This window comes from Microcebus murinus, chromosome 13 (genome assembly GCF_040939455.1).
Source record: "Microcebus murinus isolate Inina chromosome 13, M.murinus_Inina_mat1.0, whole genome shotgun sequence".
NCBI classification, from domain to species: Eukaryota; Metazoa; Chordata; class Mammalia; order Primates; family Cheirogaleidae; genus Microcebus; species Microcebus murinus.
In genome coordinates, this window is record NC_134116.1 from 7,838,763 (window position 1) to 7,865,563 (window position 26,801).

The 26,801-nt window shown below is 54.5% G+C and overlaps 1 protein-coding gene across 1 annotated transcript in view; it reads right to left on the minus strand.

Moving 5' to 3' along the window:
- Positions 1-3,873: 3,873 nt before the first annotated feature.
- The window catches only part of COL4A2 (collagen type IV alpha 2 chain), a 177,742-nt gene continuing 154,814 nt past the window's right edge, over positions 3,874-26,801 (minus strand). The window contains exons 33-48 of the mRNA XM_012751869.3: positions 24,913-25,035; positions 24,436-24,617; positions 22,167-22,230; positions 21,889-21,963; positions 21,292-21,399; positions 20,610-20,717; positions 19,688-19,759; positions 17,619-17,744; positions 13,090-13,206; positions 11,916-12,077; positions 11,738-11,836; positions 11,222-11,368; positions 10,972-11,088; positions 9,264-9,455; positions 7,684-7,970; positions 3,874-5,495 (exon numbers count right to left, since the gene is read on the minus strand). Coding sequence (XP_012607323.1) covers positions 5,238-5,495; positions 7,684-7,970; positions 9,264-9,455; positions 10,972-11,088; positions 11,222-11,368; positions 11,738-11,836; positions 11,916-12,077; positions 13,090-13,206; positions 17,619-17,744; positions 19,688-19,759; positions 20,610-20,717; positions 21,292-21,399; positions 21,889-21,963; positions 22,167-22,230; positions 24,436-24,617; positions 24,913-25,035 — 2,237 coding nt within the window. The 3' untranslated portion in view covers positions 3,874-5,237. The remainder of the gene's footprint in view (positions 5,496-7,683; positions 7,971-9,263; positions 9,456-10,971; positions 11,089-11,221; positions 11,369-11,737; positions 11,837-11,915; positions 12,078-13,089; positions 13,207-17,618; positions 17,745-19,687; positions 19,760-20,609; positions 20,718-21,291; positions 21,400-21,888; positions 21,964-22,166; positions 22,231-24,435; positions 24,618-24,912; positions 25,036-26,801) is intronic.

Below are 26,801 nucleotides of genomic sequence, written 5' to 3' on the forward strand. Positions count from 1 at the left end.
CGCACGACATTTAGTCATCTCTGCAGACTCCTCTGGGCTGTGACAGTTTCTCAGGTTTTCCTTTTTGATGGCCTGGGAAGTTTTAAGGGGAGCTGGGCAGGGGTTTTGTGGGGTGACTCTATTGGAAGGTGCATGACGTTCTCCTGATTGGACTGGGCTTGCGGGTTTCGGGAGGAGGACCTCACAGGACATCACAGGCGCACCCCACGACCACTTGTCCTTGTGGATGTTGACCTTGAGCAGAGCTGAGGTCATGTTCTTCAGGTTTCTCTGCCTCCCCCTCCTCATGCTGTACTGGGGCGAAGGAAGTGTATGCACAGCCCACACCTGGGGTTGGAGAGGTGGTGGAGGTGGTGGAGGGTCTACATAAATGATTTGGAATTTTTTGCACGGGAGATTTGTCTCTTCTCCCCCATTTATTATCCAACTGTGTATATCAGCATGGACTCGTGGATACTTGTTTTGTACTTTGGGTTATAATCCAGCTCCACTTGACTTTCTTGTGCCAATTATTCCAGCTTTGGCTGTCGGGGGCTCTTTTAGTCAGCCCGTGTCCCTTTCCCATAGTCCTATCAGTGGGGGATTTATTTTTGAGCACTTCCTTATTCTCTGGCACTACAAGATGTTCACATCATCTTCTGTGTTTCCTGCCCCGGTCCCAGAACGAGCCATTTCCCTAAGGAGCCCTGGTTCCTGGTATTGGAGAACAGTGTTAGAAACCACGGTCTGGGGCCAGGGGTGCTCATTACTCCTGGGGTATTGTTTCTTTTAGGCTCTCTCGGCTGACAGAGCAAGGAAATAGATGTGTATATATGAACCCCAATATATACACACACCTGTAAATATTTCTTTGTGTGACCATCTGCATCAATATTAGGTTAAATTCGAGTTCTCGCTGGTGTCTCCAACTCTAATCCATCTCTGCACGTCATCTCCTCCCCTTCACTGTAAATTTCCATCCCAGCAGTGAGAAACCTGCTCCCACCATGCTGTCCTTTCACTGACTGTCCAGCGTCAGCACAGCACGTAGGGGTCAGAGTTGTTAGCCCGCACGCCTGTGAGAATCAACGGTAGCGAGCGGAGCACAAGGCTCCTGTGCAGTTCTCTTTGCCTCTGGTCTTAGGGACCCCGCTCACTTCCGAAATTACTTTGCAGCACCTTCCCCCACCCCTCCAATGAGTTCCTGCAGCTTCTGCTAGTTTTCTTTTTTAATAAGTGGATGGCTGCTTTCTGGGAGTGGCAGCCTGAAGGTGAAACCACCACCTCCAGGTGTAACCCGAAGCCTTGGATGTCCCTCAGGGCAGATGGGCAGCCCCACGCTGTAGTCTCTGAGCTTAATTTACTCTCTACCAATACCTCACAGGGATTTGTACTTTGGCGCCTCCTTCCCGAGTCTGTGACGTGAGCCTCTGGCCACATAGCTTGTGGGAGGTGAGTGCTGTTTCCCCATCACCTTCAAGACGTTTGCTTGGGTTTGGTCTGTGATCGTGACATCTCTGTAGCTCAGTGTTGTCCTTTCCTTCTCTGTCTAGCATGCCATGGAATTTATTTTCCAAAGAGTTTTACCTCAGCACCTGCACTGTGTATTTTGAATAAAAATAGTTCTCTACTTGAACAATCTAAAATTCCCCACTGGCAGGGATTCTGTAACCCCTTCCTCACAAGGTCCTGGACATAGCACAAGTGAGTGCAGGAAGGCCGGGCGAGGTGGTCACACCTGTAATCCGAGCACTCTGGAAGGCGGAGGTGGAAGGATCACCTGAGGTTAGAAGTTAGGGACCAGCCTGAGCAAGAGTGAGATCCTGTCTGTATTAAAACTAGAAAAAATTAGCTGGGTGTGGTTGCTTGAGCCTGTAGTCCCAGCTACTCCAGAGGCTGAGGCAGGAGGCTCGCTTGAGCCCAGGAGTTTGAGGTTGCACAGAGCTATGATGATGCCAAAGCATGCTAGCTGGGATGACAGAGAGAGACTTTATCTATAAAAAAAAAAAAAAAAAAAAAAAAAAACAGAAAGAAAGAAAAAAAAACAAAAGAGCAAACGAGTGCATGCATGCCAGCAGTCTCAGACACTTTCACAAGTAGTCACTAATTTACTTCTCCTAACATCACTGTGATGTGCAGGTACTTGGACTCATTTTACCAGGCAGTGTAGCCAACTGAACAACCTGCCCAGGCCTCCTCATTGACGTGCTCGTGTTGGGTAGTTTGAGGTCGAATGTGCTCTCCAGGGCCTGCCCTACCTTGTCCGAGTGCCCCCTAACCAGCCAGGGCGGCAGCAGACACATCTCTGGCTTCTTGTGAATCCTAGCAGGATCGTTGCCAGTGGGTGCTGAGAGTCACCTTATACAGCAGTTGAGAGGCAGAAGTGACTCTAACTTCAGGCACCCGCTCTCTGGAAAATGTGGCACATCCTCACTGGGTTGTTCAAGTGCACTTAGCTTTCAGGGTGCTGGTTATTCTTGGCACTAAGAAACTAGACCAGAAAAATCTCTTACGCAACATGCATGGGCCATGAAGGATGGAGTTCTAATTTTCCAGATTCAGAAGGCTGATGGCTGGATTCCAGATGAGCCATGTCCACTTACACTTGTGTGAGGTTGTGTGCTCCTTCGCACAGATGTTGAGGTTATGAATTATTTGTCTTTGGTTGATATTTTATGACATTTTAATCCAATTATGTATTGAGGCCTTGATCTTAGTCTTTTCCTATTTATCTAGGTCCAAGATCAAGCCTCCTTTTTATGCTTAATGCTGAGCACCTGTGAAGCATCAACCAAGCACAGGCCGCCACCCTAAACCAGGTGGAGCAGGAGTCTCCAGGACCTACGAACTCTGTGGTTGCACTCTTGACAGTGGGGGTTGGAGTTACAGTAAATAGCTGCTCTCACAGACTTCTCAGAGAGTTGCCTTGTTGGACATCTTTCCAGCCCTGGTCTCACGTCCTCTTGTCCCACCACTTTGCTGCGGCTATTGCTGCAGTAAGCAGCAGTGCACAGGTAGCCTGGCAGGACCCTGCGCCAGCTTCCCCTGGCTCTCTGCCACCTGCACCTGGGATGCTGGCAGGCGCCTGCCCAGACTGCTGGTGCGTTGCACACCTGGACAGGTGAGGGAATTAACACCCTTAGGCAGCCCCTGACCAACGGGCTAGGAGCTGGTGGATAAATGCTTCCTTTCCCCAAGCCTCGGCCGGGCAATCTGAGGCTCCTTCCATGGCCTTCCTGAGTGGGTCCCCCAAACTGCCCACAGCAGTAACCCCTCAGTAGTGCACCCTGCCCGGGTCCCGCCCCAGTTTCCTGGAATGGCTACTCACACCACCCTCCTGAGCGGACATCTGTCCCAGCCTGCCTCTGGGGGACAGAAGCCAAGGCAGGCGCCCACCTATTTCAAATAACATCGTGAGGTAAAATACTTATTTCATTATGTGACAATTTTCTTAGAAAAAGTTTTAATGAGATTAAAGTTTAAAGGGCAATAATGTCTGGGAGCTGAGTTCCTCGGGGCCAGCTAGGCTCCGGAGACACCAAGCCAGACACATGTCTTGGACACTGTTCCTTTGAAGTGCTGAGATTTGGCTTGCAAAGATATGTTGGGAGTAATCTAATTACTTTGGAAATACATTTGTGAAGTGCCCTTCCTCCTAGCTGCGATGGGTGGTGGTTCGGGTGTGTTGTGCAAACATGGAGTGAGCTACGAACATGCACGCAGGCCCCAGAGAGCTGAGCACGCCGCAGACGCAGGCCCCCCTCCCGACACGCGCAGGCACGGCGGCGTGGTGCTGCGCTGTGCGCAGGCGCCGACAGCCCGGCGGCAGGGCCTGTGTTCAGGTGAACACATTTTCTACTCCGTGGATGTGAGAAAAGTAAGACAGTCAACAGCTCGGGGTTTACAAACATCTGGAATTGCTTTGTGGTGTTACACAGGGTAGAGCGGTCAGAGAGCACAGCGGGGGGCCAGTCTCTCCGGGACAACTCCGGCCGGGGCATCACTTCAGATCGCGAGGTTCGCCTGCGGGCAGCAGCCGGCAAGACCCAGCTGGGGAGGCCCTGGCCGGGGCGGGGTGGGCGAATGACTGGCACGTGGTTGTCTCTGTTTTTTATCTTCTGGAGCAGATCGGGAGAACTCACATCCACCGTATTTGGGAGAGACGGTGCTGGCAAGATGTTGGCTTAGAAAACAGCCAGGCCCATCCCAGGGAGCTCCCGTGGGGACGAGGACTGGGTTCACAAGCCCCCGGGCCCCCAGCCTCACGTGTGCACCTGTGCTGCCCTGAGTGGCCTGGAGAGCAGGTGACTGTGCAAGGACACAGTAAGCGGTTAGCTACGCCTCGCGGCAAAACGGTCAGCGTGGGCTCACAGGACGTGCTCGGGCTGGGAACAGCTTTCTAGCTGGGAGGACGGCTGCATTTCATTCTGCAGCCGAGCCAGAGAGCGGCCAGCGCCTGCTCAGTGACTAAGTGGCTAGCTGGGGCAAGTGCTGGTGCTGAATCCCTTTGGTAGCCTTCTTAAGAAAAAAATAAAATCAGTTTTTGGGTTGGCAGCTGAAAACGAAAGTTTACAAAATTCTCAGGAAGTTCCAGCAGGCAAAATGAAGCCTGGAATAGAAGGCGGTGTGGATATATCTGCAGATTCTAGATGGTGAGTGGACCAACTCGTGTCTCTAACCTTTCTGTGCCTCGGGGTCTCTATCTTTAGCACAGGAATTGCATTTGCCTTAATCTCTTTCTTGTTTTTTTTAAACATTAACAGAAAATTCATTGAAAAGTATATTTTACTCTCTTTAGGTAAGGAAATTTCCATTGTAAAATATAAATATTCATGGTTTTGATACTGTAATTCTGTATAAGAATATGTGAAAAAATGTTTACTGATTAAAAAAAAAATTAAGCACCAAGGCTGGGCACGGTGGCTCACGCCTGTAATCCTAGCACTCTGGGAGGCCAAGGCAGGAGGGTCGTTTGAGGTCAGGAGTTTGAGACCAGCCTGAGCCAGAGTGAGAGCCTGTCTCTACTAAAAATAGAAAAATTAGCTGACGTGGTGGTGAGTCCCGGTGACTTGGGAGGCTGAGGCAGGAGGATCACTTGAGTCCAGGAGTTTGAGGCTGCAGTGGGCTATGGTGACACCACTGCACTCTACCCAGGGCGACAGAGTAAGACTCTTTCAAAAAACGTAAAAACAAACAAAAGAATAAGCACCAAAATGGACTTCCTGGCGTGAGCGCCAAGCGAGAAGAGCGCCGTGGCCTCACAGGTTCTTCATGCAAACCTGGCAGCGGCTGATGTGCGTCCGGATGAGGCCGGCCTTGAGCGTGTCGGCAGAGGGCGAGCCCTGGAAGCTCTGCTCGGGGATGGTGGTCAGCCAGAAGCTGTACTTGTTGGCGTAGTAGTGGCAGGTCCCACGGCCCCCGTTGCACTCGATGAACGGCGTGGCGCGGAAGTCCTCCAGACAGCTGCCCGGCGACACCAGCGACTGGCCGCCACCTTCATCCCCGGCGGCTGTGTGCTGTTCAGAGGGCAGAGACAGCAAGTTAGGAGCCTGCGGCCCCGAGTGCCCAGGGCTCAGGTTACGGTCCGCTGTGCTGGTTTGTTCTTGCTGAACCACAGACCGTGACCATGTCTGTGTCAATGTGGACCCACGTGCAGCACTGTCCTCAGTGTACCTTGTTCAGCAGGAGGGGTGGCGGGATGAACTCAGGGCCACATGCAGGTGGCACCCAGGTGTGCCGAGCTGCCGGGCAGGGCCGTCCATACCCACCACGGTCATGGCGGCCGTGCAGTAACACCAGAACAACAACAGCAGGCACCGTCAGCACGCACTGTTGATTGCCTTTTGTACAAAAACCCGACACAAGCGTCTACCCAATCATCCATTCAAAGTAAAGTGCTTGGCAGAAAAAAATAACAAAATGTTAACTTTTAAAAAATAAAAAGTAAATACGTGGGCCAGCGTCTGCAGCAGGTGAGCTACAGGTAAGCAGTGCGGTGGCTTTCCCAGCCCCCTGCACGCTGATGATCAGGGAGGGAGTGTGACTGGTTTTAGTCATTTTTTCTTTTTTAAAAAATCCGTACTTGCTGATTTTTCTACAATAAATATGTATTGTGTCATCAAATTCTTTTTAAAATCAGAAGTTGTTAATTGAGCAAGTAGTCAATTCTGAGGCTGCCTGGAGACTGGGTGAGGTTTCCAAAGGAACTTTGTTTTTTCACTATTTTAAAGTTCCACTTTCAGTCGCACAAACATGTTCAGCCTCTATGGGGGCACACAGTAGGCCCCTGGACTCCGAGTTTATGTGTGAGTGTCATTTGGCCTGGCTGGGCAGGTGCGAGTGGGGACGGGGTGGTCAGAGCCTGTTTATTTGGAATAGAAATGTCTCAGGTCAGTTTGCAGGGAAAAAAGAGGCTGCACTGTGATATATTTAAGCAGGGGCCTCAGTCTAACCTTTTCTGTGAACAAAACTGCAATAAACCGAAAACTAAACCTTGAAAAGGAGTTCTGCTCACAGAAGGCGTGGACGCCTGGCCAGCCCCGCGCTGCCCTGCTCCGGCCGCTGAGAGCAGGCGGTGGGAAGCGGGGCCTCTGCACGAGGCGTCTCGGGCCTCGCGTTGGTCTGAGGGAGCAGAGGCCACGGGGGCCGGGCCTGCCGGCACAGCCCTGGGAGGGACACCTACACACACGGACACGCGCACACACTCGTTCTCACACACGCACACATGTATGCATATATGTATGCACACTCATGTCATACTGATGAGGGCACACACGGTGCACATTCATGTGCACATGCATGCACATTCCACTTTCCGATGGTATGAAAGTGACATCCCCCCAAAGGCATAAGTGACGAGACAGGTCCTCTCACCCTGCTGGTAGAACCAGGGTCAGGAAGCACCTCGCTTCTGAGAAAACAGACCGTCCTGTTGGCACTGACAGTGCTCGCCTCAACTCACGATGGGGTTACACCGTGATAAACCCAGCATAGACTGAAAACGCAATTTCAACTTAGGATTTTTTCATCGCACAGTGGGTTTATCGGGCTGGAACCCCGTCATGAGTCAGGGAGCCTCTGCATTAACAAGTAAACGGTGAGAGATGAGAAGGTGGTGCCGTCTCCACCCTTGCTGTTAAGCTCACCTACGCCAGCCAAAACGGAAGCTTCTCTGTTTTATACCCAAAGGCAATCTGGAACTCAGATTCCAGAAATTTTCTCATCAATGTATATCCATTTAAAACCAACCAGTTAATATATGTTTCTTGAGGGTATTCTAGTCTCCAGATAGATTCTACATAAGATTTTTAGGATTATACATAAGATGCTTGCCTATCATTAGACTTATGGTAAACTATAAATAGCTTTACCTTTGGTGTTGCGCCTAGTAAGACAGATAACAGGCCAAAGTTATCCTAATTACACTGTGAACAAAGACTTAGAAGCAAATTAACGGGCCTTCTCTGGGTGGGGCAGTCCCATGCGTCGGCACGTGGCTTGGTTAGCAAAGTGCAAGCTGTATCATCTCTCGCTCATGCCCTGGGTGAGGAGCCCCTATGGAGTGCACAACTTGAACAACTGCCCTGATTGTTCTTACAAAGGCAATTGTTCCAGCAGTGCCCCCAGCCAAGGTGTGGTTTTGGAGAGAAACTAGACTTCCCCCTGGTTCCATGCCCTGAGAGAGAGCAGGTAAGCACCACGTACCATGAGGAAGGAATATCCAATCCATAAACTCCGCCACCCGGGTGGGCAGTGGGGGATGGAGACGTCTTGGCTGTGGACGGCGATGGCGACGGCGGGGGCCTCGCACACAGAGCAGCGGCTGATGTAGGGCTTGATGTCATCCTCGGCCACGGGCATCATGGGCAGCGGGGCGGTGGTGGAGAGCCAGTAGGACTTGTCGTTGCGGCTGGCATAGTAGCAGACGTCACCGGGATTGCAGTACAGGAAGGGCATGGTGCTGAACCGCGCCAGGCAGGAGCCCGCCAGCCCTGCGGGAGAAGGAGTCGTGAGATGGCAGCCTGTCCAGCTGGCATGTGCTCTGCAGCCCTGGCCAGGCCTGGGAGGCTCCACATCACGGTTGGCCCCAGGGCCAAGCCCAGGACAGCTTCCGCCATCCTCTGGGCGACCAAGCTGAGGCTCTCCAATTCCTTTTCTTAAAGACTAGAACAGACTCCACTGTCATTTCGAGACAGCTCTGCTCTTCCAGAAATTCTCACATATACCTCTGGACCAAGCTGGTGAGCAGGGAGCTGTGTCTGCATGATTTTGGGTGAGCCCCTATGTTAGGGGGATCTTAACAGCAGGGCCCCAAGAATCCGCTGACAGCATGCAAGACGAGGCCCCTCTATGCCCCAAGGCACCCTCCAGAGGAGTCCCTGGCTGTCCCCACCTCCCTAGAGCTCCATGCTTCTGGGTCCATGTTCTTTATCTCATGTAAGAGTGAGTTATTTAGCTAAGCAGCTTTCCCTGTGCGCATCCCTGGCGCAAAATCCTAGAGCCAGAAGTGTGGTCCACCGTTAGCCTTCTGGGCCTTGCCCCGGCCTGTTTATTTTAGGTCCTTGTCCTTGTCTGTCTGGGCTTTTAAACACTGTTGTTTAAAAACTTGTTAAGAAGTAGAGCACAGAGACAGGAACGTGCCCACACGACAGGGTCCAGTTCCACAACGTGCCCAAGCTGAGCCCCCAGCGTCACCTGCACTGCAGAACAGAACATGGCCAGTGTCCTGGGGCCCCTCATGTCCTTCCCTCAAAGGTGACCACAGACTAGGATGCCCCCACGCCCACTTTCAGTTTGTGTTTGTTGCCTTTTCTGTATTTTTTAGGCCACTGTAAAGCCCTTTAAAGGCTTGCTTCGACAACCACACAAGCACAGGCACGTGTCCGTCCTCCCGGGGCGTCTGTGCGGGAAGGGTGTGCAGCCCAGCCGCTCGCGGCCCCGCCGACTCCAGCTCGTCTACAGAACTTGGCGCAAAAAGCAGGAAGGAGGTGAGGCAACAGGTGGCCCAGTGGAGAGGGCCGTGCGTGGCTGGCGCCACACCTGCGCCTGCGGAGGTGGACGCTGGGCTAGCAGGCAGGCCTGTGTGTTCCGGTTTAAGGACTTTGTGAGACTTCTGCTTCAAAGGTCCTTTTACTCTTTCTGAGCCCCTGGGAAGGTGGGGGACTCAGGCCTGTAGTCAGGAGGAACTCGTAAGCCTGGGAGGACTCACAAATCTCACTGTGGCCTTTGACCTCGACACCTCCAGGGCCAGGAGCCCGGCAGGCCCGGGGCGGGTGGGCACCTACCGAGGTCCTGGTTGTGGGCCTTCTCCTGGCCTTCGAAGTACAGCAGGCTGTACCCGCTCCACAGCCGGTTCATGCCCACGGGGCACATGGGCTCCTGGTCCGTCTGGCTGTGCTTCACCAGGAGGTAGCCGATGCTCACGCTGCGGCCCGGCATCCCCGGCAGCCCCGGGCTCCCCGGACGGCCTGGCTCACCTAGGGCCGAGCAAGAGAATCAGCCCTTTCCAGCTGCCCTGTGGGGATCTCCAGCCCCGGGTGCAAGGCAGTTTTCCGGAACACCCAGAATTGACGCTCTTCTTCCCCAAGCTTGGGTCTGTCTTTTTAGACCAGAAGCCTCTTGGGAAGAATTTGACCTAAACTTTGTGCCCAATAGCATAGCATGAGCTTATGATAGGATGGGACTGAACTTTGGGGGTGGGTCCTTTCCTTTCCTTTCCTTTTTTTTTTTTTTTTTGAGACAGAGTCTTGCTTTGTTGCCCCGGCTAGAGTGAGTGCTGTGGCGTCAGCCTAGCTCACAGCAACCTCCAACTCCTGGGCTCAAGCGATCCTCCTGCCTCAGCCTCCCAAGTAGCTGGGATTACAGGCACGCTCCACCATGCCCAGCTAATTTTTTCTCTATATATATTAGTTGGCCAATTAATTTCTTTCTATTTATAGTAGAGATGGGGTCTCACTCTTGCTCAGGCTGGTTTCAAACTCCTGACCTCGAGCAGTCCGCCTGCCTCGGCCTCCCAGAGTGCTGGGATTATAGGCGTGAGCCACGGCACCCGGCCAGGTCCTTTCCTTAAGGACTCAGTTGGCCGTGGAACATTCCCCTCAGGGAGTGCCGAACGGAGGAGCCTTCCAGCTGGAAGTGTCAGAAGACACGCCGGGCAGCCCCACTCCCTGCACAGCGGGAAGGGCGGCACATCTCAGTCAAGTTCACTGTGCACTTGGCCATTCCTGTTCTTCCCGTGTGGAGCTGAGATCCACCTCCCGGTAACCGGTCACCTCCACCCAGGGGTCCACTTTGCCGGGGAGCACGGCAGGCAGCTGATCTCCAGCACAACAGCCCTTCGGACACATGAAAGCAGCTGTACTTGCAGCTGCTGTTCATCCACTATGCACCCCTCTCCCGGGACGTCCCCTCCAGCCTCCCCTGTGCTCTCTGCCCTGATGGACTCCGACTTGTCCACGTTTGTTTCTGGATGTGCGTCCGACAGGCTACACCTCACCTTTGGCTGTGGGTGTGCCCCGGGAGGGCGGAATGCTCTTTCCTTTGATCGGGACATGCCCATGACACCTACGTTTAATTTTTCCCACGGCTGCTAATACCATCGGCTCAAACTGAGCTCAGGTTGATTAAAACAAATCTCAAGAATTTCTGTTTGCACCAATGGCTGTTATTGCTGGCCTGCCCGGTCCACCCTGCACTCGCACAGATAATTTTAGGAGACTTGACAATGGCTCCTGTTAATTTGCTTGGTTCCTTTCAGCTCCTGGAGGTTCATCCATCCCGGCCCCTCACCCCGCACCCGCACACGTCTCCGAGGAGGGGCGGGAGCCTGTCCCGGTCGGGAGCCCAGGGATGATGGGCACAGACAAGCCGGGGCAGAGCGGGGGTGGGGGAGGCAGCCCCCGTCTCTGGCTTTTCGGCACCACAGTCTGTGTGTCCGGGCCACGGAGGGCCCGAGAGAGGCCCCTGCTCTCCCCGTCCCCACCGGTCACTCACCTTCTTGGCCAGTCGGGCCCTGGTGCCCCACAGGCCCTTGGTCCCCCCGGAACCCTGGAACAGCAGACACGCCGCCTCTTCCCTGGGGCCCGGCCTTCCCTGGATCCCCGCGGAGACCTGCAAGGCACCAGACATGTGTGACGCCTGGAAGCTGCGCCGGCCCGGCCGGCTGGTGCTCGGCAAGAGAATGAAAGTGGACACAAAGCAAACGAGACGAGCCCCTCCCTGGCCGCTCCAGGTCAGCACTTACCTGGGTCTCCGGGGGGGCCCTGGGGCCCCATCTCGCCCTGCGCCCCAGGAAGACCTCTCCTCCCCTGGGGACCCAGTATCCCAGGCTGCACGGCGATCCTCGGGGGGACTCCTGCAATCCCGGGGGATCCCGCAGGGCCGGGCGCACCTGGAAGGGGAAAGAAAGGCCCTGTAAACACACGCGGACCCCCAGCTTCTCTCTCACCTCCACACTGAGGAAGCCAGTCTTGGCGCCTCCTGGAACAGCCTTGCTTTCCAAGGACGAGGCGGGAATACCTCACTGAGGGGTCACTCTGCACCTGCCACTGAAACTTTCGTTTTCCTTCCACCAAGACCCGTGAGTGCATCTGGGGCCCAGCCCCGGTTTCCTCTCCCTCTTTAGACTGTGAGCACGCTAGAGGACAGAGGGATGCTGGCTGTCTGACCTCAGGCGTGTCCCCAAGTTCTGGGGGCAGGGACACTGGCGGCTACGGTTGGCCTGAGCCGCTGAGCCCTGCAGTGTGCGGACAGCACTTACCGGGGAATCCTTGGTCTCCTTTGGGTCCCTTGGGGCCTCTGTCACCCACAGTCCCGCTGGCTCCAGTGCTGCCCATGAGGCCCTGCTCACCCCTGGGCCCTGCAACACAAATGGGACGTTGGGACACGAGTGTGTCAGGAGGGGACTCTCACCGCGACCACGCTGCGCACACTGTTACCTTTCTCTCCCGGGAGCCCGAACACGCCAGGCCTGCCCTGGGGCCCGGGGTCCCCGACCCATCCTTTGGTCCCTGGGACTCCGGGAGCTCCTGGGTTCCCCGCGTCGCCTTTGCCTCCAGGAAGAGCAGCAGGCCCGGGTGGCCCGGGGGGGCCTCGGTAACCTGTTGGCAAAAGTCACAAGAAAGGGGAGTTGAAACGGGACCCTGGGGAGGCACCGCCATGGCCAACTGGGGCGCTGGGACTCCAGGGGACAGGTGGCCGGGTGCAGTCACCTGCTCAGGAGATGGTCTTTGGCAGGTTTGTAGCACTGCAAGACTTTATCTTTCTTTTGTTTTTTTAAATTGTGGTAAAATATATATATATATATATATATATATATATATATATATATATATATAAAACTTACCATCTTAACCATTTCTGAGTGTACCATCAGTGCCCGTTAAGCACATTCACATTGTCGTGCAGCTGCCACCACCATCCATCTCCAGAGCTTTCTCAGCACCCCTGGCACCCACCGCCCTGCTCTCTATGAACTGGATGACTCTAGGTCTCTCGTTCACATGGAATCCTGCAGAATTTGTTCTTTTGTGACTGGCTTATTTCACTTAGCACAATGTCCCCAAAGTTCATCCAGGTCATAGCTTGTAACAGATTTCCTTCTTTCTAAGACTGAATTTTTCCCACGGTGTGTGCAGACCGCTCTGGTCTACTTGCTCGTCTGTGCTGGGCTGGGCAGCGTGGCGGGTCCCCCGTGGCGGCTGTGCATCATGCCGCAGTGAACGCCAAGGCACAAATGCGTGCGACGGGGGCTCCACCTGCACCCCTCCTCTCTTCAGTCCTCGGCTGGTACTTGGCTGGGACGCTCGAACTAGACTGAATGCCTGCCTGAGTGCGACGCGCTGAGGGAGCAGCAGCCCCGCGTGGTGCGCGTCTGAGTCCGCTGCAGTCTGTCTGATCCTGCAGCAAGTGACTGACAAGGCCTGTGCCTCAGTTTCCTGGGGACGAGGACATGCAGGTGGACAAAACACAGGATGAGCCACAGTGGCCACTGCCGCTTGGGCCAGGCTCTGGACACAGTGAGGAAATGAGCGCGTTTTACCCCGAAAGTAAGCGGCCATCGCAGTGCCTGCCTTGGAGATTTCAACGTGCAAACACCTGAGTCCCACTCACCTTCTAGGCCGAATATGCCTGGCGCCCCCTTGTCACCGGGTGACCCTGAGATGTTGGAAGGGGGTGTGATGCCAGGGAACCCCTGCAGGCCCGGACTCCCAGCTGGGCCTCGCTGCCCTAGGAGGAGAGTGGAAGAAGTTATTTTTAGCAGCAGTGCCCACCTTTTCCAATCCGTTGCTTTCCCTCCATGCTAGCACCTGCGGAGGGCCAGAGTCCCCAAGGGCGAGGGACATCTCAAGGTGAGCTCTCTGGGTGCAGCTGGGGCGGCAAAGGCTGCGTGACCCACCATCAGGAGGGCTGGCCCCCTCCCAGCAGATCCTCCCTCCTGCGAGAGGACACGGCCAGGCCGGGCCCGAGGGCCTCTGCTGGGATGTGTGCTGTGCCTTCTGCCTGCTCCAGGCACTGCCTGGCCGTGCAGAGGGGCCTCAGCCGCAGCCCAGCCAAGAGCTGCCCGGCAGCTCTGTCCCGCCACCGTGGGGCTCGGTGAGCACAGGGCTGGAGGGACGCTGCAGCACTGCGGAGTGAGGCGCATGGGCTGCATTCGTGTCATATCGCCCTTCCTCCCTGAGCTGCCTTTCTGTACTCGGACCCCAGCTCTGCACGGAGCTGACTGACCCTCATTGCTTGCAGATTCTGTATTTCCCACGCTGCCTACTCCTTAACACTCTCTGTAACCTCCCAATGCTGGCGCTCTTGGACTTGCACAGAGAGACAAATATTAATATTTGCGTCCCAGTGAGGTCCAGCAAGGCGATGCCCTGCCCTCTGGCTTCAGCCCAGACTGCAAACAGCACTCTGCACTCTGCTTAGCACCACGTTTTCCATGTTTTGTGCTGTGCTTGGTGATCTGGCTGTTGAAGTGTCCCTGCGCACTGTGCCGAGGTGCCGCCCACCGTTCCTGGGCGCCAGACAAGGCTGTGATGAGCCTTCGGGAGAAAACTGGAGGCAGAGAAGCCCCGTGTGGCAGGAGTCACGCACTGCGAGCCCGAGCCCAGCGCTAACGCATCAGCCACACGTGTGCGCACGGTGCGCCACACAGGAGCACACAGAAAACAGAGCGATATATTGGTGATTGATGAAAATGCTGCGACGGATGCTCGCAGGAACCTAACCTGCATTTCCCCGGGAGCAACGGCTCAGTGCGCACTAACCCAGCGTCCTCGGGCACTTCCGAGCTCACGACCGTGAGCAATGAGAATCGATGGTGTTTGCATTAAAGGCGTTGGCACCAGCAGGGGATGACCTTGGAGGGAAGGGCCAAGCACAGAGGCCTGTGGACATCCCCTCCTCCCTGCGCCATCAGCCATGAGACGTCAATGGGGCTGTGTGCACCGGGCGGGGCTGCCCAGGGCTCGGAGAGCAGAACAGGTAAGTCCCTTTCTGTCCGGCCTACTCAGTCCTTTGTTTCTCCTGAAGGGCTAGGGACCAAGGCCAGCATTAGAATCCTGCAAAGCATCAGAATGTCCAGTGTCCGAGGCGGGCACCATTTCTGCTCTGGAGGAAGAGTGAGCTGCGGCCACACAGAGCAAGCACGTAAGGGTGAGACAAGGCACCGACAGCCGTTCCTGTGGCTTCCTGACTAATCCACATGGTCTGTAACATGAAGAGATTTTCCCGTTGGCAGATCCTGGTGCCCATCCCGGGGGGCAGGTTCTATTCGTGCACACTTTCAAGCAGGAGGAAGAAACAAATGCCAGGGGAACATTTCGAAAGGTGGCTCCAGTCTCACGAACCACAGACAATAAGCCAGTGGATTTACCGCCCTAAGGGGATTAGCGAGCCACCATCTGTAGTGTGATACAAAGTGACACCGGTGAACTGCATCTGACCGTTGTCGCAAAGCAACGGGAGCAGATGGCGAGTGTAGCGCACAGTGGCAGGCTCCTGGGTTAGACGATCCAGTGACATCCCAGATTGGCCAGATTCCCGTGACAACATGATTAGCTCCAGTGATTAGGACTCTGCTAATGAGAACACTTAGCAAACATGAGTCAGCCTGCTGGAATCGGGATGAAAACAGCTATGTTTCCTCAGCGGAGCGCACGCACCTCCCCGGCTACTGAGGAAAGCCGCGCTGCGGTGTCGGCTGCAGACAGCACCGAGGAGCGAGCTCCAGCTGCAGTGTCTGAGACAAGCTCACGCAGAGAAAGACGACACACTGAGGCTACTTCCACGTCCTCAGAGAAGAGCCTGTGTCCCCAGTGACTCTGCAGCCAGTCTGTGGACGTCATCACACGACGTCCCTTTCCTTGTCACCGGCCAGAGGCAGGGCCGCACACGCCAGGGCCCGTGGGCTCGACGGCGTCTGCTCTGCCTCCGGGATGGCTCCGTGGGCCACCGCAGGATGAGGGCGTGGGACCAGGGCTCTGCACCGGGCGCCTGGGCTCGTTGGGAAGCAGGAGGGCAGCCCAGGCCCCTTGGGGGGTGCGGGAGCTCACAGCAGGCTCAGAAGAGTTTGACATCTGGGTGCTGCACAGACTGGGTGTGGACCGGGCCGTCAGTGGCAAGTTAGGGATATTCCGGGCTGACATAACTCTTTCAACTGCGGTCAAAGGGCGTTACGCTACAATTTCATGATGTTCACCTCGAACAAACATGCATTGAGCCTCACTGTCTGATGAGCACTTTGCTGAGGGATAAACAGGGGTATAAAGGAGGTACCTTCCTTGGGGATGGAAGTTGTAATCTATCCTTGCAGTCAGTTTCCGAGCCTGACAGCCTGCACGTGAGGCGGGTTAGATGCCCCATCACTCAAACACTGACAGCTTGTGTGCTGTGAGTGCTCGCCGGGCCAGTGCTCTGTGCACCGTCACAACGCCAGCGCTGTGCCCTCCGCCCTCCCTGGCGCTGGGTCGCCTCTCCGCGTCTGCGGCCACGCCTTCTCCACAGCTGCTCTCAGACCCCTCGCAGATCGCAGACTGGTGAGCTGATAACCTAGACTCTCTTTGACAAATATGCTATCTTTTGAGGACTTTAAAAAAGCCAACATGTGTTGCTGGCCTCTTGTGTGCAAGAGCTTTGCCTATATTATCTCACTGAATCCACTAATACCCAGAAGTGCATATTCATCCTCATTCTACAGACAAAGCCTAGAGAGAGTCAAGACCGTGGCCAAGATCACATGGTGATCACAGGGCAGGTATGAACCAAGCAGGTGTCTGCGTTAAAGGTCACAGGTATGGCCAACTTCACCACTGGGCTCTTCGGAGGCTTGTGCTGGTAGACTGACCCTAGATCTCCACCCATGACTGGGGCCTGTGCTCGTGTTTTGACCCTAGATCCTCCCTCCTGACTGGGACTTGTGCTAGTGAACTGCTCCTAGAGCATCACCCCTGACTGGGGCTTGTGCTTGTAGACAGGATCCTCGCTCCTGATGGGGGCTTGTGCTGGTAGACTGATCCTGGATCCCCACCCCTAACTGGGGCTTGTGCTAGTATAATACTCCTAGATCCTCACCCCTGACTGGGATTTGTGTTATTATACTGCTCCTGGATTCTCACTCCTGACTGGGGCTTGTGCTATTAACTTCCCCTGGATCCTGGCCCTGCTGGGGGTATGTGAGCACCATGCAGCCTCCTGGCACACACAGTAATGCTCCCGTTGGCAGCCCCTCTCCTCTTTCCCTTGTCTTCAGATCAATGCTGCAGAGCTCTGAAGTCAGGCATTCTGGAGTTGCCAGCTATTTGTGAGGGAAGAGGGAAGTGTCAGACCTGGAGAATCAGAGGTCACCTGCAGCCACGAGACACCCTGCACCCATCAGAGACTGGGCCGCTGGTCTCCTCGGTCTGGACTTCACCTCCTCTGGGTCTCTGTGTCCAGCTTCAGAGGGGATTGTGACCACAGCTCAGGCTGTGTGCCCAGAAGCCTGAGAGTTTCTGTCCCAGTGTGGAGGCCAGGGTGCTGCCCGGCACCAGTGTCTGAGCCAGGAGATGCCTCTGGCTGGGGCAGCCCCAGGGGCAGAATGCTGGGGGGCAGTGCAGACCCTTGGGAGCAGACGCGGGGGTGTGAGCTCACGCTCCATGGGACAAGCTCCTGATTTCTCTCTTATGTAAGAATGTTTCCCATTTCATTTAGACTGGAGCCCACCTTGGTAGGTGAGCAGGGAGGCCGGGAGGTGGGAAGACGTGTTTCTGATCGTTTCCTACTCAAGCAGGTCAGCCTGGTGCAGCTAGGAGATTCAGTGTGTTTACTGATTTGCGCATTTGATACTGAGGGTGCTTTCATGGCCAGGCCTGTGCCGGTGCCCCGCAGCACACAGAGGGATCAGATTGGTCTCCAGGCCAGGGAGCCCATGTGCCACCATGCGGGATGAGTGGTCAATGCCTAACCAACGCGACAGGATAAAATAATGGTATAGCAGAGTATCAGCAATGCAAGGCTGGTCAAGAGGCTTTGCAATAAGAAATTCTCCATGGAGAAAGCAGCTCTTCCCTACACCTCTGCCCAGGGGGCTGGACAGGTGGCGGGGCTCAGCCCCTGGCTGGCCTGCTCAGGAGAGGGTGGCACCTGCTCTGCAGTGTGTGGCTCACCTGGGGCTCCTTGTTCCCCTTTCTGTCCTGGGGCTCCCACAGGGCCTGGGAAGGTGTTGGCCTCTCCTGGGTCACCTCTGTCCCCTGGAGGGCCTTGGAAACCTGGGTCTCCATAGATGTCAGCACCTGGGGGAGAGTCAAAACAGCATTCAGGGTCCACACTTTCGACAATGCAAGGCTGACTTTCCAAGAGCAGTTCAGCGTGACTCTAACGCAGAGACAGAAGGCAGCCAGATCCCAGCCTGCTGTCTGGCCTTGAGGTCACAGGATCTGAGATTTGAAGGGTCTCAGAGGGATCGTGGTGAAACCCCTTGGTTTTAAAGATAAGAAAACTGAGGCCCATCAGAGGGTCCCTAGCCACAGACTCTGCCCCAGGCCTTCTGACTTCTGGGGGACAGCTCTAGATGCCAGGCACTGATTAGGTTTTAAAAGCAAACCACTATTTAAAATCTTTGACAATGATTTCCAGTCACTTGCCTATTGAAACTGGAATTGAAATATCAACAGGCATGTGATTATGTGAATTTATGTATACTATAAACACATACAAATTTATCTGTAGATAGATGACTACTTGGTTACAAAAAATATCTCCAAAGAGTACATTCTAATGCCAGCTATAGGATCATGGGTGGGTTTTTTCCCCTTGTTTAAATGTATTTTTAAAAAATTTTCTCCACTGAACATAATAACATCTATAAACTGAAAAGAGAACAATTAGTTATCTTTAAAAAAAAAAGACATAATCAATAATAAAGTGATTCTTCCCTCATTGCCCTATGCCCTTCAAGTGTTGTTTTATTAGTCCAATTGATAATTTAAAAAATTAAATGAGGCCAGGTGCGGTGGCTCACACCTGTAATCCTAGCACTCTGGGAGGCCGAGGTGGGAGGATTGCTCGAGGTCAGGAGTTGGAAACCAGCCTGAGCAAGAGCGAGACCCCGTCTCTATTAAAAAAAATAGAAAGAGATGAATTGGCCAACTAATATATATAGAAAAAATTAGCCGGGCATGGTGGTGCATGCCTGTAGTCCCCGCTACTCGGGAGGCTGAGGCAGGAGGATCGCTTGAGCCTAGGAGTGTGAGGTTGCTGTGAGCTAGGCTGACGCCACAGCACTCACTCTAGCCTGGGCAACAAAGCGAGACTCTGTCTCAAAAAAAAAAAAATTAAATGAAAACACAAGGATATTAAGATTAGGATGAAAAGAACTAGATTTAAGATAAAGCAGTTTCAGAGAAGCTGCCGGGCCTCCCTTGCTGAGCTGTCTTGGGGAGGGCGGAGCTCGACGGGCGCTGTCTGCAGAAGCCACGCTGCTCCCCCTGAGGGGCACGCCGCGCAGGGCAGTGAGGCGCCTCGCACGGGCAGAGATGCCAATCGATTCTGCCACGGGATTTCAGAAATAACGGGGCTGCGCGTCCCCTTCGGGAATTTCTTTTTCTTAGGGAACAACAACTCTGGCACATCACTGCTACAGACTGAACCGTGTCCCCCCCAATCCGTAGTTGAAGCCCTAACCCTCACGTGACTGCTTTGGAGGTGGTGCTTCGGGGAGGTAACTGGGCCCAGAGGGGGTCATGAGGGTGGGCCCGTGATGGGATTAGTGCCCTTGTAAAAAGAGACGCGGGTGCTCTTCCTGCATGTGAGGATGCGGTGGGAAACCAGGAAGAGGTCCCCCCAGAACATGACCACGCCAGCACGCTGACCTCCAACTCCTAGCCCCCAGGACTGTGAGTAGCTGGAGTTGACAAGACACCATCGTCTCTGTCTCAAGTCTGAGACCTGCCGGTGCAGGCAGAGCACTGCTGTCTTCCTCATGCCAGGAAATAAAAGATGACAAGTGCCATGCTGGGCAGAACCGGGCTTCTGGACAAATGTGTCCCCAAACATGCCCACGGTCCTGCTCAAAAGGCAAGACCTTGGATTTTCTCTCTGACTAGAAGGCTTGATGGGTCAATTCAACATAATTTTTGATGTGAAAGAACGGACTTGTAGGGTCGCATCTCAACGGTCTGCAGAAATACAGACCCTCCCCCGCCCCCCCAGAGCAGCGCCTGGGGCCGCAGCGTACCTGGGGATCCCAGCAGGCCCTTGGTGCCGGGCAAGCCGTGCAGTCCGCTGATCCCTCGGCTTCCCGGGAAACCTGTGGGGATTGCACTCATGGTTACTTCAGCAGCAGGACGGCAAGGGGCTCTGCGTGGGAGAAGCCCTCGAGAAAGTTCGCGTGGTTCTGTTTGCTGTGATGCTGTCGCCCCCACAACTCTGCTCTACCCTGACAAATGGGACGTGTCCACCTGTATACTCAGCTTACAGGACACGTGAACTAATCGTCATGTTACCCAGGAAAACCGCTGAACTGAAACACAGTTTACATGGGATCTTTTCTACAGACTTGCTAGAGCCAGAAGGGGCCCGGGAGGTGACATGCCCAGTGCTTCCTGCTGACACCTGTCACTGTCCAGGTCCAGTCTGTAAAAACTGCTGGAACAAATGGCCTGAGGTCACTTCCTCTGCCTCTGGGTTTCAGGGCACAGACAGGTCTCACGTAGGATCAGCAAGCAGGTGGCGGTTCCTTCTACAACCTGGGTGCTGAGCTCGGCAGGGTGGCCTGTCTCTGCTGGGCCCACCTTGGCCCTCAGCAGGGCAGCCCAGTGGCCTGTTGGAGGCCAGCTCATACCCCCAGGCCCCATGGGGGTCCCCAGACCTGGCTTCATGGGCAGCAGGGGAACCTGCAGCAGAACATCACACCCTCCAGCCCGTACCCGGGTGTCTCCCGTGCCCTGTGTGTGGTGGCCATGAGTGGACCCTGACCTCCCCAGGAGGTTTCGGTCATCTTTCTGGGAGGTGGAAGATCAGTGTGTCAGTCTAAAAATACAGCCCGGCACAGGGGCAAACCCTGCACTGGTGTGTCACATGAACTGAGGGAGCCATCGCCACTTGCCTACGTGCCCGGCGAGTGCCTGTCGCACCACGGTGTGCTCTGTGGGCCTCACCTGGTAAGCCTGGCACCCCGGGCCAGCCATCGTCTCCTTTGCTGCCAGGCGGTCCGACCTGGCCGGGCTCTCCCTGCGGCCCCTGCAGCCCCGTCAGTCCCGGAAAGCCTGGGAGGGCAAACACAGCGCAAAGCCTGAGCACCAGCGGGGTCTGCACGCCTGCCCTGGGCCGAATCTGATGAGAAATCAGAACTTTCCTTCCAGCCGGGCGTGCCTATGGCCTTGGACCCCCAGGTTCAAGTTCAATAGGATTAGTGTGGCCTTTCCAAAGAGAAAATAATGTGTATTTAAAAGTTTTCATCCTATCATCCAAATAGACACCTCGAGAGAGCAGCCCCAGGTTCACAGGTGCTTGGAAACAGAACCCACGAGCAGCAGCAGGGTGCGAGCCGGCCCACAGCCGCCGCCCTCCATCAGCCTGGGATGCTAAATGGGCATCTGCACAGCCGAGGCACGGAAAGAGCTCTCTACAAATAACTCGGCCACACAGACGCTTTCCCTTGGTTCCTGCGCTGCCCCCACCCAGCCCCGGGCTGCTCCGCTCCCAGTCAGGGGCAGGGCTGGGAGAGCGGGCAGCTTGGGGGGACTGCCAGCAGGTGAGGTGGGAGCACACAAGGAGACAGGCACACGTGGCCCCTTTGTTCTGGGGGCTCGGGAGGCTGTGGGTTACAGGAGAGTTTACCTGTTTGTCCTTTCAGTCCAGGAGGGCCCTGGACTCCAGGTGCGCCAGGGATCCCGGGAAAGCCGATGCTGCCCTCTGTGCCCTTCTCTCCAAAGAATCCCTTTAGACCTGGAACCACAGACTTGCTGTTTGTTACAAACCTCGGACGCCACGTTACCTGGGGCTTCATGCCTATTGGCTGCCCTCCCCCCAGCGGGCCCACCCCTGCAGGACTTGAGGCTCCGGGCAACACGGGCAGTGTGGGGTTCCCCACGAGATAAGATCTACAGAATGGAGGCAACATCAGGACACCCATGGCCCTCTTGTGGGCCCCTTGCTGTTTACAAGGAGCCGTGGTTACTGATCACGCACTTCCCGCCCTCCTGTGTCCCAGGGCCACGGCGCTAGCTTGCTTTCCTGAGCTACGTTTCAGGGGCACCGGTTACTCCCATCCATCTTCAGAGAGAGATTTAATATAAAGTGACAGTCTTTCTTGCACAGTGGGCTTGAAGGCTTCAAGCCTTCACTATGCAGCTCTCTATGGAGGTCCCCAAACTCGATACACACAGACAAGCACTGGGGTTGTTGTGGAGAACGGAGAAATAGAGCCTCACGTACCTGGCATCCCAGCGCTGCCCTGTTCCCCCTTCAGGCCCGGCCTGCCTGGCAAATCTACCGTGTCCCCAGTGTCACCTGTTTCATGCAAAAAAGATGGTTAAGAACAAGTCTTATTGGTAGGTGGTTGGTTTTCCAACTTCTATTGTGTTAAATTCTTAACAAGAATAAAGTCCTCCAAAACAACTATTATAACAGCACCTGCAGGCCTGACACCCCCCCCCCCCCCGCCAGGGCTCTGAACTGTGGACTCCCTGTTTTCCCGTACGGGCAGCACTCACCGAAGTCACCAGTGGGGCCGGTTTTGCCGTACAGGCCTGCGCTCCCTGGAGCACCCTTGTCACCCTAGAGTCAAATGTGAAACCATCTTGAAACTGTTAGCGAGATAAGTTGTCATTTTGAAGAGCTAGTGCATTTATTTAACTATTCGGTATGCTAAAACCAATACTCAAGGTTTGTGGTCTTCTCATTTTGTAGAAAATTCCTAAAGTTTCTCAGTGCAGTATGGTAGGTGGTTTGCTTATCTGTTCTTACTGAACTGTAAAGTGATAAAAACGAAACGTGCTCGGCAGCTCTATCAGAATTAACAGTGTCAGTGACGCAGGTCTTGATGGTGATGGTGCTGACGACAGCCACGCGGTGACCGCTCTGCCAGGCTCTACACGGGCAAACGTGCTGGTCCCACCTCAAGAGCTTATTGAAGCTTCATGACAACCCCAGGAGGTAGGCACTCACTCCCCTTTGACAGGTGGGGGAATCGAGGCACAGAGAGGTGAAGTGATTTGCTTAAGGTCACTGCGCTAGCAAGTGGCAGAACCATAGTGTCAACTTGGGCTGCCGGAGTGCAGAACCTGTTCTCTAGATTATAAAATAGATTTGCAGTAGTGCACTTCCCCCTGTGGAGAGAGGGAGACTTCTTTCAAATGATGTTGGCTGCTGACAGTGAGACTGGGATGATGTCTGGGTCACTTGGTGACTTCACGGAAACCACAGTTTTCCTCTCTAAAGTGGCCTCCTCCCCAGAGGGCGTGGAGCTGTGGTCTGCCTTAGCGGCACTGGTCTCCACGTTAGCACTGGCACTGGGGCCTCAGTCCTGCAGCATCAGTACCCGAGCTCGGCTCAACTTGAGCTCTGAATTATTCATGTAGCTCCGTTTCCTTTGAGAATAGGGGATGGTGTCCATAGGCTGCATCCTTGTTTAGATAATGATCTATTTTTCTTTCTCAAGGTTTATTGAGGCATAACGTATATACAGTAAAATGCACCATCTTAAATGCACAGCTCAATGAGTTTTCACTCATGTGCTACTCAGATAAAGACAGAGCATTCTCAGCCCTCTATAAAGTTCCTACTCACACCCTGCCCACAGGGCCACTCCTCTGACATCTCTGTCAGGCAGTCTTGTCAGTTCTTGGCCTTCACGTAAATGGAATTGCATCACATGTACCTTTCTGTTTCTGCTTTGTTTTATTCAACATAAAAGTCTGTTAAATTTAGTCAGGTTGTTGTTGAGTTTTATTAAGAATTCTCATTTTATTGCTGTGTGAGTCCATTGTCAGAATACGACATGTTAATTTATTCTCTTTCTTGCTGATGGACATTTGGGCTGTTTCCAGGTTGGGGCTGTTCTTATGAGTAAAGGTGCTGTGAACATTGTCATGTGTCTTTTGGTGGACATATGCGTCTTTTTTTAAGTGACCTCTCAAGTTGCACACAAGATTGGCTAGAAGTTGCCCTCAGCCGTAGATTCTGGGAGTGACGGGAGGAAGATACCTGAGGAATTCTGTACATCTAGGTGGGCTAGACAGGTGGGCAGCTAGAACCTGTCACGGCAGGCTCACGCCAAGGTGGCTAGACCTCTGTCTGCCCGGAATGTGCTGACCTCACTGGGAGTGCTGGAAGCGACTGGGTCCTGTGTGGACTGTGTGGGTGTGGGACTTCCAAATGCAAGAGGGTAAGGCAGACTCCACGCAGCACTGCCTGTGGGAGTGCCTCTGCATCGCGTTATGTGTACAGTCTACGCTGCGCTCAATAAACATGCAAGTAGCTACCACCTTTGTTTCACGCGGGGGAGGCAGGTGTGGAGAGGGGAGAGTCCTGCCCGGGGTCAGGCCCACAGCAAGTGTTCAAGAGGCATCCTCTGGATGAAGGAAGCAGTAAATCGTGGGCCTGGCTGGGAACCGAGGCTGCCTGACCCCATGTCATGCTGTGATTCACAGATGCGCTCAAGTTTAGAGCTCTGACCTCTGGAGATTCAAGCTCTGTTTGTTCTCTCAAGGTCCCCATGAGAAAATGCAGACGCCATGCTTTATCCAACGCCAGCCCGGGGCAGGGCCAACGCAGCCGGCTGTCGGTGCTGCAGCCACCACAGGTGTTGGCGTGAGCCCGCGTCTCCACGCGCTGCTCTGCGGGCCCAGGGCAGCCTGAGAGGCCGACTCTGAACCTGTCACTTGGCCACTGTCACACCGGTAAATGACGGACCAAAGCGCTTTCCTCATGAGCAAGGGAAGAGGCGTTCACAAGAACAAGTTGAGCAAATGACTCACTCACCCGGCTTCCTGTGAACCCTGGGAATCCTGTAATTCCAGGGGGGCCGGCCACCCCGGGGAGTCCTGGCAGACCAGGCACGCCAGGGACTCCGATGTCGCCCTTGACTCCTTTGATGTAGCCGGGCCTCCCGGGTAACCCAGGGGTTCCGGATAGCCCGGGGATCCCCGGCATTCCTTGGGTACCTGCAGGGAGACCGGGTGTGTAACGTGCTGGTGTGGACATAGCATTTGCCCTCCCCAAACTTTCAATTTCACAATTCTGGGTGCATTTTGCAGGCCCAAGTGCTGCAAATCTTAAAACAGAAAACAAGGCTACGTAGGCATCGGAGGACAACTGTGAGCCCAGCTGTGCAGACACCAGGGCCCCAGGAGACTTAAAACATAAGTCGAGCCTGGCAGAGTACAGGGGTGTCTCTGGGGAGAGGCGGGGGCGGCAGGGCGGGTGCCCCGGGCTGCAGCTCAGAGGCCAGGCTCTCACCTTTCAGGCCCAGGTATCCTTTCAGCCCCATGGGCCCTTCATCTCCTTTCTCCCCTTTCATGTCTTTCATTCCTGGCAGGATGATGGGAGGCGGTCCTGGGGGCCCGGGGTCCCCTCGGCTGCCTGGAAGGGAACAGACACTGTCATTTCCCGTGTGCTGCCAACTGTGTAGGAGCACACAAGTGGGGAAGGCCCCTCAGCCGAGGCTGCTCGCTTCCGAAGCCTGCGTCCCGCCAGGGCCTGCACATCTGGCCCACGCCAGGAAGCCCTGGAGAGAGACCGAGGGGTTAGAACATGCCTGTCTCCTCTCCCGCCCTCCCTCTCTCTCTGCCCCAGTGTAGGGGCGGGGCGGGGGGCACCAGCCCTGTGGCGGATGGAGGGACCTGCTCTTCCCAGTGGTGCATGCCCAGAGGGAGCGAGCAGGCGAGACGTGGTCTCTGGATGGCATTTCGTAGGAGTGTTACTTTTCATGTGCACCCCAGTGCACATGAAAAGGCAGCCATCAAACTGCATCTCAAGCCTGGAGGCTGAAAGGAGGAGGGAGGCCAGCTCAGCGCCCTTCCTGTGAGTGCCCTGTGGGTGCAGGCCAGGGTTCCTGGAGGGTCACCCGCAGCAGGGAGATGACAGGCACAGGCTGGCAGAACGTGGCAGGGAGGGCTCTGCGAGCTCCTGAGCAGCAAGGAGCTGCGGAGGGTGAAGGGCTGGTGGGGACTGTGAGTGAGGGTCGGCCGAGGGCGCTCCAGACCCGCCCTCATCAGAGGGGTAAGTGAAATTGGCTGAGCGAAAAGAATTCATGCCATTCATCGAGCATGCACTGAGTATTCGCTGCTGGGCTAGATATCGGGAGACCAAAGCCAGAAGCAGAAGCTGCCCTCGAAGAGCGTGCCGTCTACGCCACCGACACCCCCAAGGCTCCGGCAACGCCTGCGCTAGAGCCGGAGGGAGAATGACACAGCAGCAAGGGCGATCGTGTTCTAATTTCATTTTAAAATATCATTTTTGCCTGGTGGCCTGAAATCTGTCAGTTAACATGAAGATTATCTGAAAAGGCAAGTGTGAGTAAAAATCTTAAAAAAGGCTAGTACCCCAGATGGCAGTTTCTATTTTGCTGAAAATTTGTAAAAGTCATAACTCTTTGGGGAGTAATCAAGGTTTTTTTACAAACGGCTTGGTTGATGTACAAGTTGTATGTCATACAAGTCACTCCTTTAAGGAGAACAATGGCATGACTTTCCGTGAATTCACGGAGTTGTGCAAGCATCACCACAATCTAACTTTGGAACGTTTTCTTCACAGAAAATGAAACCCTGGAGCCACTGGCAGCCTCTCCCCGCTTCCCCCTCTCCTCTCCGCCCTAGGAAATGGGTAACTTACTTTTTATCTCTGTAGATTTGCCTACTCTGGACATTTCATGTGAATGGAATCAGACAACATGTGGCATAATGTTTTCCAGGCTCACCCACATGGTAGCACGTGTCTGTACGTACTTTATCCTTTTTTACTGCCTAATATCCCATCGTATGGCTGTGCCACATTTATCCATCCATGGGTCGGGTGATGGACATTTAGGTCATTTCCATTTTTGGCTATTATGAATAATGCTGCAATGAACATTTGTGTGCAAATTTTTCTCTGGACATGTTTTCGATTATCTCACTTAGGAGTAGAATTTCTGGGTAACTGTGTTTCACTTTCTCATAAACTGCCAAAGCGTTTTCCGCACTGGCTGTACCACTCTACACCCCACCGGCAGCGTGCGAGGGTTCCTACTTCTCCACTTCCTCTCCAGCACTTGCTGTCAGCAGTGAAGGTTTTTTTGGTTTAATTTCCATATGTTTAATTGCCAGCCAGGTTATGTATCTTTCCAAATTTTTTACTAATTTGTGAAT